Source organism: Trachypithecus francoisi, unplaced genomic scaffold (genome assembly GCF_009764315.1).
Source record: "Trachypithecus francoisi isolate TF-2019V2 unplaced genomic scaffold, Tfra_2.0 Lachesis_group6, whole genome shotgun sequence".
NCBI lineage: Eukaryota > Metazoa > Chordata > Mammalia > Primates > Cercopithecidae > Trachypithecus > Trachypithecus francoisi.
The window spans coordinates 88,760,926-88,775,499 of NW_022681471.1; the positions used below are offsets into that span (position 1 = coordinate 88,760,926).

At 38.0% G+C, this 14,574-nt stretch overlaps 1 protein-coding gene across 3 annotated transcripts; it reads left to right on the forward strand.

Annotated features, from left to right (window-relative positions):
• Positions 1 to 8,094: 8,094 nt before the first annotated feature.
• Positions 8,095 to 13,151, forward strand: PAGE4 (PAGE family member 4). 3 transcript variants are annotated; one of them, XM_033200994.1, is made up of 5 exons: positions 8,095 to 8,151; positions 9,243 to 9,350; positions 9,842 to 9,929; positions 11,376 to 11,501; positions 13,024 to 13,151. In XM_033200994.1, exons 2-5 carry the CDS (start codon positions 9,273 to 9,275, stop codon positions 13,038 to 13,040), a joined length of 309 nt encoding a protein of 102 aa, XP_033056885.1. In that variant the 5' UTR covers positions 8,095 to 8,151; positions 9,243 to 9,272; the 3' UTR covers positions 13,041 to 13,151. The 3 variants fall into 3 exon arrangements, with proteins under 3 accessions (XP_033056885.1, XP_033056886.1, XP_033056882.1); XM_033200995.1 differs by lacking the exon at positions 8,095 to 8,151 and adding an exon at positions 8,158 to 8,214; XM_033200991.1 differs by lacking the exon at positions 8,095 to 8,151 and adding an exon at positions 8,594 to 8,695.
• Positions 13,152 to 14,574: the final 1,423 nt, after the last annotated feature.

A 14,574-nucleotide genomic window follows, 5' to 3' on the forward strand; every position in this document is an offset into this window, starting at 1 on the left:
CATTGATAAACTCAAAGTCTCTTTTTATAAAACTTTCTTGAAAAGCTTTATAGTTTTATATTTTATATTTAGATATATGACCCATTTTGTGTTAACTTTTATATATGGTGTGAGGTTTAATAGTGGTTAATTTTCATTGCATATGACCATCCAATTTTCCTCATACCATTTACTGAAGATCCTATCCTTTATCTGTAGAACTGCTTTGGCACCTTTGTCAAAAACCAACTGGCCATACTTGTGTAGGCCAATCTCTGGATCCTATTCTTTTTCATTGATCTATGTGCCTTGATTACTGTCACTTTATAATAATTTTAAAAATCATATTGTTCAGTGTACAGATCTTAGTTTCTAAATACCATTTCTTAATACAAGGAAGCCAGAAACCTGGAGAAATGGTTGATTCTAGAGCAGGTGAACTTGTCTTATCATGCAGTGCCAGGAAGTAACAAAAGCTAAAAAACAAAAATAAAAAAGATGAATGTGATATCAAAAGTGTGTAAGAACCAATCTGAAAGAGGTCCCAATATCTAAGCTAGAACAATTTGAGTCACAAAACACATGGCAAGTGTATTGGAATAGAACTCAAAAAATAAAAAGGAATCCATGAGTCTATACTGATATAAATGAGCAATTTAATAAGTAAATAAATGGAAAAGGGACAGATCTTTCTTATGGAATAATTCCAAACAATAAATGTAGAAGGAGTGAATGAAATAGAAAATCATTATTAGAACAGCACAGTGATAATTGCTCTAGGTAAGGTCCATGGATTAATACTAAAATTAGACGCCTACACTTTAAGAAGAAAAAGGTTACTTGCATTGCCTCAAAGTATTTCCCCTCAAATACGCATTAGTTACTGTAGAGATTTATATGCTTCCCCCCAGGAGGTGGAGTTTAACTCTCTTCCCCTTGGGTGTGAGCTAGACTTAGTGATACACTTCTAATGAATAGAATATGAAAGGGGGAAAATAGTAATTTTATAGTGGAGAAACTTGACATACATCATCTAAATCAAGTGATGAAGGTTAATGTCACCAGTAAGAATTCATGTTTATATTATACACCCTCTGATATGATGTGATGAGAAGGGTACTTTACCCCAACAGTATTCTTCCCCCAAATCCATTATCTTAATCCAATCATGAGACTCTATTAAACTCAAATTGAGGGGCAGTCTAAAAATTACGGGCAAGCACGCTTCAAAACCAGTTAATAAGATTCCTCCAACTTTCTTCCTCTTCTTCAAAATTGCATTAGCCAATCTAATTCATTTCTTTTTCCTTATAAATTTTTGAATCAGCCTGTCTTACATGTACAAGAAGTCCTCCTAGGATTTTGATTAGTATTGTGTAAATCTATATATCAATTTGTCTTTACTATGTTGGGTTTTCAAATCATGAACATAGCATGTATTTCCACTTACTTAGGTCCTCTTTGACTTTTTTGATCAGTGTCTTATAGTTTTCAGCACACAGATCCTGTACATATTTTGTGAGATTTATATCTAGGTACATCAATGTTTTGACTGTAAATGTTTTCTTAATTTCAGTTTCAAACTGTATGTTGTTTTTGTTTGTTTGCTTTTTTGAGACAGAGGCTCACTTTGTCACCCAGACTGGGGTGCAGTGTGGCACAATCTCGGCTCATTGTAACCTCCGCTTCCTGGGTTCAAGCAATTCTCCTGCCTCAGCCTTCGAAGAAACTAGAACTATAGGTGTGCACCACCATATCTGGCTAATTTTTGTATTTTTAGTGGAGATGGGCGTTTCACCATGTTGGCCAGGCTGGTCTTGGACTCCTGGCCTCAAGTGATTTGCCTGCCTCAGCCGCCTAAAGTGCTGGGATTACAGACTTGAGCCACTATGCCTGGCCCCAACTGTATGTTGTTAATGTATAGAAATCCAATCAATTTTTGTGTGATGACCTTGTATATTGCTGCATTAGTAAAGTTACTTGTTGGTTCTAAGAAGGGTTTTTTTTTTTTTTTTTTTTTTTTGGTAGATTTCTTGGAATTTTCCATGTGGTCAATTATGTTGTCTGCAAATAGGGTAATTTTTACTTCTTCCTTTCCAATCTGAATGCCTTATATTTCTTTTTTCTTGCCTGATTATGCTGGCTAAGACTCCCAGCATGATGTTGAACAGATGTAGTTAGAGTAGAAATCTTTGTCTTGTTTCTGATCTTTGGAGGAAAGCATTCAGTCTTTCACCATCAAATACAATGTTAGCTGTCGGTTTTTTGCAGATCTCTTTACAAATTGAGAAAATTTCCTTCTAGTTCTACTTCACTGAGAGTTTTTATCATGAATGGATGCTGTATTTTGTCAAATGCTTCTGCATCAATTGATATTATCATATGATTTTCTTCTTTAGACTGTTAATATCAAAGATTAAATTGATTGATTATTGAATATTGAATTCACATTGCATTCCTGGAATAAACTTCCTATGGTTGTGCTGTATTATTCTTATTGCTAGATTCAATTTGCTAATATTTTGTTGAGGATTCTTACATTTATGTTAGTGACAATCCTAAGAACCCCCAATATTTATGCATCTAATAACAGAGTCACAAAATACATGATGAGAAATGCACAAATCTACAATTACAGTCTGAGATTACAATATTTCTTTCCCAATAATTGATAGAACATGTTGGCAGAAAATCAGCAAGGATACAGTAGACAATAATCTGAAAGACACAAACCACCAAGGCTCACTCAGGAAGAAATAGATAACCTGAATAACCCTTTAAAGAAATTAAAATCATAGCTAAAAATGTTCCCATGAAGAAAACTCCAAGCCTAGGTGGCACCACTGAAGAATTCTACCAAATAATTAAGGAAGAAATAATACCTATTCTATGCAAAATCTTCCAAAATATTGAGGAGGAAAGAATACTTTCCTGCTTATTCTATGAGGCCAGAATTTCTTGACTCCAAAATTGGACAAAGATATTAATAGAAAAGGAAAGTATAAATCAATATCCATGATAAATAAACATGCAAAAATTCTAAACAATATTTGAACAAATTAAATCCAGCAATACATTAAAAGATAATACACCTTGACTGAATGGAATTTATTTCAGGAATGCAGGCTGTTTTAATACTTGAAAATGAATCAATAAAATTCACCATATTAATAGCTAAAAAAGAAAAAAACATATAATTATTTTAATAGATGCAGAATGTTGAAAACTTTTGCCCTATGATCAGGAACAAGACAGAGATTTCCACTTTCCCCACTTGTATTCAACATTGTAATGGAGGTTCTAGGTCATGTAGTCAGGGAACAAACGTAAGTAAAATGCGTGCAGATTAGGAATGAAGTAAAATCGTCTATTCACAAATAACACAATTGTTTACATAGGAAACATGATAAAATCTAATTAAAACAATGAAAAGCTACTAAAATCAACAAGTGAGTTTAGCAAAATTGCATGATACAAGCTCGATATAAAGAATAGGGATTGCATTGGGGAGTTATACATGATATAAACGTCATGCACATGTACCCTAGAACTTAAAGTATAATAAAAAAAAAAAGAAAAAAAAAATACACACGTTCAGTGCGGTTCTACTCCATGATGTAAAAAAAAAAAAAAAAAAAGAATAAGTTGTGTTTATGTCCACTAGCAACAAACAATAAAATTGACATAAAACAATACCATTTATAATATCATAAAACATGAAAAATATAAGGGATAAACCTGAAAAAAGATATGAAAAATCTGTACATTGAAAACTACAAAATATTTCTGAGAGAAATTAAGACCTGCATAATTGAAAAACACAAAAAACAAAAGAAAAAAAAAGACCTACATAAATGAAGAGATATATCTTGTTCACGGGTCTGAAGACTCGATATTGTTAAGATGTCAATTCTCCCCAAATTGATCTATAAATTTGGTGCATTCTCAATCAAAATTACTGAAAGTTTTTTTGGGGGGTAGAAATTGACAAGCTGATTCTATAATTCGTATGGAAATGCAAAGGACCAAGATTAGTCAAAGTAGGATTTCAAGAGTTACTACAAAACTATATCACGGTAGTGTGACATTGGCCTAAAGATAAACAAGTAGGTTAGCACAGCACAGAGAGTACAGAAACAAACTCACACCTATACAAACAACTGATTTTTGGGAAAGGTATCCAGGTAGAGACATAACAACCAGTGAAGGCCAGCGTGACCAACGTACCCTCACTAATTACCTATGAGGGGATACGTGCGTAAGAGAAGGCTTGCCCAAGAGAAAGAAGTCCAAAGCCAGATGAGCTTTCTAGCACAAGTGAGAGGCCTGTACACCATCAGTGAAGACTGAAGTGACAAGCACAACTATAAAATGGGGTTCAGTTGGCACAGAAAGGTGAACCTGGAGGTTTCTGTATAAGGAGAATGGGAAACAAGGGCTTCTCCTTCTGATGGTGGAACTCTCAAGGACAGAATCTTCCTTCCTCTCCACTTGCTTCAGGTGAACTACTCGGAAATGCTGACGCTAAGTTATAGCTATCTGAATAGATGTGAGAATGTGTGCAGCAACTGAATGGGCATGAGTAGTATTTGAAGGAGTTCACAGGTACTTGGAGTAACAGTTTAAAATAACATACTTTGTCAACCCATGTCAAGATTTCCAGGAACTCTCCTTTTCAATCAAGAAAATTGCCTTCATGTTTACCAGTCAGTGTTTAGAAAAATCATCTCACAAAATATTTATATTCATAATATTTATATTCATGCACTTATTGTGGCATACAGTAGGTAAAAGGACACCAGAGGAAAGATCCTCCTCTGACCCACAGCCTCAGTCTTCAGCTCCAGTGGCCTCTGCAGTCTGCAAGCATGCTTCCAAGACTTAGCACATGATATTTCTTCTGCCAGTCCTGCATTCTGCACATGTGGGCCCTATACCACATCACCTCTCATGGATGGTGCTCATGGGGTTTCTAAGCTTCTCCTTGAGATGAGGGATTCAAAGGAACTATTGGATCCATGGGATAGCACAAGGTGAAGAAGCATACATGTTTATGTTTATGATTCAGGCTTAAACCAGAATCGGAAAGATACAGATTAATTCCAGGCATACCTTGCCAGAGGGTGTTACATTAGACAAGTTGTACATACTCTTGAGCCCCTATTTCTTCATGTAGGATTTTTTTTCATGAAGAAATGTTTAAGGAATTGGACAGAAAATGATCCATGAGGATGTTTGCTGCAGCATGAATGATCATCTAAAATGATAAATATATGGAAACACGTGCGCTAAAATGACAAATAGAAGAGAGGCTTTTAATGAATGCTGGAACTCCAGAGTTGTTTCTTAATTCTCCTCTTTCTGATTTTGTGGATTGTTTATGACCATGAATTACTTGAATAACAATGTTCAAACATATTATTTATCAAAAGTGCAAATTAAAATAGTAGTGTGGTGTTTTCTCCCATCAAATAGCAGAAAACAGTAGGATTAGTCAATTTTTAGTGATTGGATTATTTGTAAGGAGCAGATATCACCTGTGACGGAAAATGAATACAATGAAAGTGACATCTATAATCATCACAATGATACAAACAGGGACTTGGGATCACCTACATATCCTTGATCAGAGTGCTTGCTTCGCACTAATGTTGCCTGAGGATGAGGTTCTCTGGGAAGGCTCATGGTGCTGGGTAAATCGGGATTTCCTTTTCAGTTCAGATCTAAGCTCTCACACAGAAAGGGCCTTACCTGTCCTCTCACTCCTTCACAGCATCCTAGAGAAATTTGATCCTATGCAGAGAACACAGCAGCTGCCAACCGACAGGCACCAAGGTCAGGGAGGCAGCAGACCGCAGATAGCCTTTCCAAGTGATAACACGAAACACCTAAGAGCTAGTGAAAGCACTTTACCTGAGGAGAAACAGGAGGCTGAGACTAGAGTCCACAGTTTATGCTGATTGCACAGTGTGAGATCTCAGTCTCTCAATAAATCTTTATTTAATCCACATAAAGATCTGAGTAGTAGGAGCAGCTCCTGCTTAGATGTAAAAAGTGGTTATCTCTGATTGGTGAGATCAAGGAAGAATTATATATTCACACTTGGCTCTGTATTGACTCTACATCTTATCTGTAGGAGAGAGGGAGAAAAGGAGAGGGAGATCTGGCAATTCTACTTCTGCCATGGGGGATCTTTCTAACTCTCAAAGAATGTGCACTTCTTTAAGGGTAACCTGCAGAGTCTGCGAATTGTCCAGGTCCAGGCATGCAAGGACGGAAAGGATACTTTTCCCCCGGGGGCCTAGCGGGGGCGGGAGCGGGTGGACAGGGATGTGCAGGGCAAGCTCCTTTCTGTCCTGCAGGCACCCATCTAACTTTTGCCCAAATCAGTAACAGTGGGCTTCTGTTCTCCTACCCCCAAACCCCCACACCTTCTTTGACAGCAGAGGATCAGACCACCTAGGCAATGGTGAAGCTCTTTGACGTGCACCAGGTGCAGGAGACCTATGTCCTCTAGCACTGCATTTTATCTGCTGGGTTCCCCTCGGAGAACCACATATCTTTGGAGTCCCAGAACATGCTGGTTGCACAAGAACAAAGCACACTTACTGAGAGGAAGGCTGGTGTTGTGGTAGCTCTATTGAACCTCTCTTTTCTTTTGAGATCATGTTGTACATACACAGTGCTACATAACCAGATGTTTCAAGTTAATGACTTAAAGTGAACAGCACCACTATTACAGGAAATATTATTCAGCATGGGTTTTGGTAGTCACCCATATTTCATTTTCAAGTGTGCCATAATTTACTTATATAGCAAGTCCACGACCATGCTATTATAAATTAAGCTGTTTTGGAAGTCCCATGTACCCAAATTTTTGTTCACATGGTTAAAGAAAAAAAAAATTCAGTGGTGGTTGTTAAAGCACAGTAAGGAAAACCTTATTTAGGACCATGGTGATGGGTATAGGGACCATTGCAATGGGATCTTGCAGTAGGGGAGAGAGATTGGGCTCAATACTGAATACAGAACAGGCCAGTGGGAATGTATAGCAAAGGAGCAGTATGACAGTTTGTGGGTGGAAAATTACTAAGAGGAAACATCAGGGGTAAGGGAGATTCTGGCTAAACCCATCTAGCAGGATTCTTGCTGAAGACAGGCCAAGGGAAATCAGACATCACCTGGGGGATGGTGGAAGATGAAGAACCCCATGAGATAGCAAATATGATTAGATATTGAGGATGGAGGGTTCATGCCACATTGACTTAGCAGGGCTCTTTGCTAAAACTGGGTTTTACAAGGAAATGCACAGATGGTTCTAGGAGAAGTTTCAGAAGCCTGACTTAAAAGTTTCGCCAAGCAAAGAATATTTGTCAACATTCAAGACAGTTTCCTTAACATTAAAGTCCTAGAAGTAGAAATGCTGGGTCACAGGATTTTTTATTTTTTGAGGCAGGGTCTTGCTCTGTAGCCCAAGCTGGAGTGTAGTGGTGTGATCTTGGCTCACTGCAACCCCAACCTCCTGGGCTCAAGCTATCCTCCCACCTCAGCCTCTCAAGTCGCTGGGACTGCAGGTGGGCACCACCATGCCCAGCTAATTTTTGTATTTTTTGTAGAGGCAGGGTCTTGCCATGTTGCCCAGGATGGTCTTGAACTCCTGGGCTCAAGCAATCCACCCGCCTCAGCATCCCAAAGTGCTAGGATTACAGGCATGAGCTGCTGCACCTGGCCCGGATTTTTGTGCAAATGTTTAGGCTTATTTATGTATGTGGGTTTATCATCCTTCTTCTTTACATTTTTTTCTGGATTCCTATCATGCTTAAAATGGCTTTGTACTATCTGAGAACCTAAGCTTTCACACATCTCTGGGAAGACTGAATACCCTCTTGAGGGCCACTGAGGCAGCAGCACTGAGAAAAAATTAAAGGGTAAATTTGCAGGTGAAATGCAGAGCTGGGAACATTCCTAGATCCAGGACAGAACATTTTGCAGGAGGGGCCAGAAGCCAGAGACAAGCCCTTCCCAGGACCAAGCAGGCCCTTCCTCCAGGTGGCACAGAGCCTCTAGGAGGCGGGAGAGGGCTGGAAAGACAACCCACGTGACACCCCCCCATGTTTGGGATTGGCTGGTGGGATTGACAGTGCTGAGGTCTAAATAAGGAGGCAGAAGTAGGTAGGTGCCACTTCTCTTTCCTTCTTCATTCTTCGCCAGGCTCTCTGCTGACTCCAGTCAAGTGTAAGTGAGAACAGGTGTGAATGAGTGAGCCGGCAGGCTTCTGGTGGGTCGGGCACTGTGGTCCCTGGCCTCAGAGAAGGAAGGGCCTTGAGGTTTTCATCCTTCTCCTAGCAGGCAGCTATGCGGCGGGGCAGGGACAGGGGAGGAAGGAGGGCCATGAAGGGGAGGAGGGTCAGCCAAGATGGTGTGAGTTTTGGAGCGGGACACTATCTGAGTCCTGGAGGCATATGAAACTGCCCATAGAGGACGGATGCTGGAGTCCTCATTGGGGACCAGGGAAAGAGTGGGACGGCCCGCGCTTGACAGCGCCCGCCTCAGTGTGCATATTCACTGGAGGTCTTCCCATCAGCCCCTTCATCCACGAGGTGAACTGCCGCGGAGCTGTGAGGGTGTTGTTTGCATTCCAGTTGTCGGGACTCTTTCACCTGAGACTGAGACTCAATGGATGGGTCGACCGATCGTTCCTCCTGGGAGTTTAAGTGTGAGGAGGAGCTGGTGGGCTTCAGGCGGGTTGGGCAGCACAGTCCGTGGCCTCGGTGGAGGAAGGGCCTCACAGGCGGCGGCACCGCCATGACCTCGTGGTTGTGGCAGGGCTGGGGCGAGGAGGAAGTTGGGCCACGGAGGGGAGAGGGATCAGATGGAGCGAAACTTGGGGTACTTTTTGAGGTATCTTTGAGTCCCAGAGGTGCTTGAAACTGCCTACAGAGGACAGTGGGGACCTGGGGAGGAGGGGACCTGAGGTGGCTGAATATTAAAAAATCTCTTCGTAATGGAATTCAGTTATGAAATTAAGTCTCTTTAGGAAAGACCCCATGTTTTGATCTAGGACTTGAAGATCACTTCTCTGCCAAGTTGGCTGTGGAAGAAACAAAGCAGTTTGCAGATAGATTTATTTGATGTGATTGGAAACCAGGCGTAGTTATTATTAACTCAGGACCTATTATGGAAATCTCACAAAATTAAAAAAAAGAATTACAATCAGCAGATGGCCATGGAAAGTCGAGTATAATTACTCCTTTTTATTGCAGTCTGCAGTTCACGATCTTCTAGTTGGAGCGATGAGTGCAAGAGTGAGATCAAGATCCAGAGGAAGAGGAGATGGTCAGGAGGCTCCCGATGTGGTTGCATTCGTGGCTGTGAGTACCTTTCAGTATCTTACTTCCATTGGCAGAAATGTATTTTTCTGAAAGAAAATCGAAAACATTGTTGAACCAATATAGATCTGTTATATAAAGGACTTCCCTGCTGAAAATAGTTGCAAACTAAATCACATTAATGAGATATTGAGCAGGAGACCTATTTTCTGATATTGTCTGCGTATGTATGTTGTTAAGAGTCTGGAAATAGTCCTTATGACTTTCCTATCATGCTTATTAATAAATAATACAGCCCAAAGAAGATGAAGATAGGTTCCAGAATTATCGGTCCTTGCAGGTAACTCCTTAAAGTATTTTCTATATAGGAAGAATAACTTTTCTTAAGAATGCTTATAGAGAGGCTAGGGAAAAGCCTCTTCAGATTTATTTGTGACTAGCTATCTTCACATAGTATGTAAATTTGTGACTTCTATTGCCGTGGTGTTAATAACATATTCTATTTGCATCTACTCTCCCCTACATCTCAAAAGCCTGGTGAATCTGAGCAAGAGGAACCACCAACTGACAATCAGGTTATTGAACCTGGACGAGAGAGAGAAAGAACACCTCCAATTGAAGGTGAGAAGGGCATGGAGGAGCATTTTGTATTTCATGTATGATGTTATACTAGTAACAGGAATAAATAAACCATCCCCTAAAAGTTGGCTGGAAACCTGTAAGGTAATCCTTTGTAAGGGAATAATGTAGTTTTCAGCTGCCGTAGTCCTTCTTGTGATAAATTTTCTCTTCAGCATTTTACTTGTTTTATATCTTAAGAGTTCTTTGGCATACTTGGAAAATACAATCCTTGCCAAACTCTATATTAGCAAACAAAAGGAAACTACATTAAATTTAGAAAAAATTGTAAACTGTTTCATGAGTTAAACTTGGTTTTATTGGGATATTATATTTCTGGGCATACGTCATTGCATTAAAAGTTTGAGCAAACCTAGATATATTATGGTTAGCTCTTACACAGCAATTTTTAGAAAATGTCATAATTCAGAGAAATAAAAATGTGAAATCCTTTTAGTTGCCGTTAAAAGTCTTCAATACTTTTGTCTTTCTGAACCATTATCTATTTGTCATATATTCATTTTTTAACTTTTTACTTAGAAAGGATTTAAAATGTAAGGAAAAGTTATCTAAGTACAGTGAACTCCTGTTTATTCTTCACCTTGATTCACCAATTGCTATAACATTTTGCCACTTATCTCCCTGTTTTTGCCATATTAATATTTTATTGCTGAACCACTTGAGAGTAAGTTTCAAATATCACAACTATTTACTCTGTAAGTAATTCAGTATGTAGCTGCTAAAAATATGAATAATCTCTTAAATAACCTCAGAACAATGATCAATTCAGGAAAATTGGCATTGAGAAAACATCTAATATATAGTCTATTGCAGTTTTGTCAGTTGGCCTAGGAATGTCCTTTATAGGATTTTTTTCCTGATCCAGGATCTAATCCAAGACTACTCATTGCATTTAGTTGTCATATCTCTCTGGTCTTCTTTAATCTGGAAGTGTTCCTCAGTCTTTCTTTGCCTATCATGACATTGACAACTAGAATCCAAACCAGTTGTTTTGTAAAATGTTCTTTAATTTGGGTTTGTCTTATGTTAATGTTTTTACAGACTTTTTTTTCATTCATTTACTGGGGCTTACTAGGTGCCGGGAAATGTACTAAGTACTGAGGCTATAAATGAGAGAATGATTTCTTCCTTGAGCTTGCAATCTAATCAGGGAAATTCATGTAAATAAATACTGCTCTAATGAGTGATTTACAGAAACAGAAGTATATGCAGATCGTGAAAGTGACAACTAAGTTGTCTTAAACAGTCGTAGGAAAAGAAAACTTCCTAGTAGAGATAATATTCTTCCCCATTTTCTAGCAGAAAATTCTAAAGCCCATTGCACTCATGCCTCACATTTGTTAGAATACAAGCCTACAAAGCTTTATTAATAACACCAATTTATAGTTTACTGCTTACTTATATCAATAATTTTTTTATTTATATGAGAACGTAAAGTGGAAGGTGATTGCCAGGAAATGGATCTGGAAAACACTGGCAATGAGCGTGAAGATGGCTCTGATGTAAAAGAGAAGACTCCACCTAATTCGGAGCGTGCTAAGACTAAAGAAGCAGGTACGTTATTCATTTGGAATGGAAGTATTGGGGTTACTCTTTTTCTATAATATACTTTAATAACAAGTCTCACATACAAATATTATTTGAAAGGTAGTTCAGACACCAATTACTTGATTCAAAGACAGTGTCAGGGAAAAAATGAATTAGGTCAAAGCCATGTTGTTGAATTATGAAATATGAAAGTATTATTACTTTGGAGTAGAAATCTTCCAAAATTCATGGCAAGTGATCAAACACTTTAAAAAGTATATATATTACTTAACATACCCCAGGGGAATTGGGTATCTAAATGACACATAGTGTTGCTTTAAAAAAAATTTGCCAGAATTGTTTATCACAAATCGCTTTTAGGCACTAACAAGTAAGATAGATCTGTTCACAAATCGCTTTTAGGCACTAACAAGTAAGATAGATCTGTATGTTTTGAATTTTCCAAGTTGGTTTGTTGTTTTTTTTTTTAAATTGCGAGCTAGACTGAGAAACAGTAGCATTTTCCCTCACATTTTAATGTCATCTATATGGTAGTAGCTTAAATAAACCAGTAAGACTACGTATTTTTTTTTAACAGGCATATCTGGCCTCCAACCATGTAATTTTTATCATCTAAATCAGGACACTTTTGAGAGGGAAAGGAATACATCAGGTTAACAGGCAGACAAATGGCCACCCTGGTATAAAGAGTCCACATAAAGATTTAACTAGATCAATGAATTATTTTTGCACTTTTGCACAAAAGAGACAAACCAAATGGAATGGCATTCTTTGACCTCTCTTTAGTCAGCTAAACAATTCCTTAGCTAATATATAATTAGTAAAGTGTTTTTAGTCAATACATTTGAGTGACACTGTGTTTGCTTGCTTGTTTTTTGCTTCTTAGAGTTTTTGTTTGATTAAAAAATCAAAACAAAACAAAACTGAAATCAGTGGCTGTTTTTGCCCTCTACTTAAAATTATCTTTAAATGGGCTTATAGCATTTAATCTGTTGACTTGAGAAGCCTTTGTTTCCTCATACCACTAGAGTGATGAATTTTAAAAATTGGTACACATATGCCTGAAAATGTACATTAGCGTAGAAGTCTATGCAGTGGTTAGGGTTCTGGTTTTCTTTTTTTTTTTTTTTTTTGAGACGGAGTCTTGCTCTGTCGCCTGGGCTGGAGTGCAGTGGCCAGATCTCAGCTCACTGCAAGCTCCGCCTCCCGGGTTCACGCCATTCTCCTGCCTCAGCCTCCCGGGTAGCTGGGACTACAGGCGCCCGCCACCTCGCCCGGCTAGTTTTTTGTATTTTTAGTAGAGACGGGGTTTCACCATGTTAGCCAGGATGGTCTCGATCTCCTGACCTTGTGATCCGCCCGTCTCGGCCTCCCAAAGTGCTGGGATTACAGGCTTGAGCCACCGCGCCCGGCCTCTGGTTTTCATTTCATCTTAAAAAACCAAAACTAGTGTTGTTTGTGTGCTTTTAGTATCATCTCAGTAAAGTTCTGCTAGGTAATGAACTCAAATGTTATGTTTATATTTTAGGAGATGGGCAACCATAAGTTAAAAAGAAGACAAGCTGAAGCTACACACATGGCTGATGTCACATTGAAAATGTGACTGAAAATTTGAAAATTCTCTCAATAAAGTTTGAGTTTTCTCTGAAGAAGTCATGCGTGTCTTTTGTAAAATTTATTCCTAGGAAATGATAACTATTGTAAATGGTATCTTTAAAAATTCCTTGTGTTCTGTTTAGAGCTGGTATATATTTTGTATACTGATTTTGTGTTGGGCAATGTTGCTAAACTTGCTTATTCTGTTGGTTATCCCTACATCCTTTTGGATTTTCTCCATACACAATCATACCACATGTAAATAATGATAATTCTGTTTTTTCCTTTTGAGGCTTTATACTTCCATTTCTTGTCCTTATGACACTGGCCAGACCCCTCCAGTACAATGTTGATTAGAAGTGATGATGATGGGAATTCTTGTTATATTCCTGATGTCAAGAGGAAAACTTTCAACATTTCACTATGAGAGGTTTTAAAAATATATGTAGAGTCCTTCTACAGGTTGAGTATACCTAATACGAAGTCCTCCAACATCTGAAACTTTTTGAGTGCCTCTGTGATGCTTAAAGGAAGTGCTCCTTTCAGATTTTCAGATTTTCAGATTATGGATGTTTAACCAGTAAGTATGATGCAAGTATTCCAAAATCTGAAACAGCACTTCAGGGATGGTATACTCAACCTGTATTAGATTAAGGACTTTTCAAAAAAATTCTTAGTTTTCTAAGAGTACTTACCATGCTTACCAAGAATATATGTTGAATTTTATCAAACACTTGATCTGCATCTATTGAGGTGTATGATATTTCTCCATTAAGCTGTTAATATAGCATTCCTAGAATAAGCCCAATTTAATTTGTCATATACTGTCCTTTCGTGTATTACTGGTTCCTTTTCCTAATGTTTTGTTTAGGATTTTTGCACTTTTGTTCATGAGCTTGACCTATAAATTTTTAATACTCACTCCATTCAAGCCTTGGTATCAAGGGTATTCTGGCTTCATAATATGAGTCAGGATGTATATTCTCCTTTTATTTTTCTCATGTAGTTCAGCTAACATTGGAATCCTTTCTAAATGTTTGATAGAATTTGCCAGTGAAGCTATCTGGACCTGGAGTTCTCTTTGTAGGGAAGTTTAAAATTGAATCAATATCTTTAGTCACATTAGGACTATTTCAATTTTCTATTTCTTCACTTTGGGTTTTATTTTTCTAGGATTTTGTCCATATTATCTAAATTTTTGTTATACAAAATAGTCCATAGTATCCTCTCCTTATCCTCTTAATGCCTGTTTTCATTCATAAAACTGATAATTTATGTCTTCTGTCTTGTATTCTTGATCAATGTCAGGGTCTTTTCAAAATAAACTAACTTTTGGCTATCCTATTTTTGCTTTATATTTTGCTAATTTTTTCTCCCATGTTTATTCTTTTACTTTGTGTTTAATTTGTTGTTTTTAACTCCTTGAGATAGCTGTTTAGTTCATTAATTTTCAGTCTTCTTTTTAATGTATACTTCATAACTT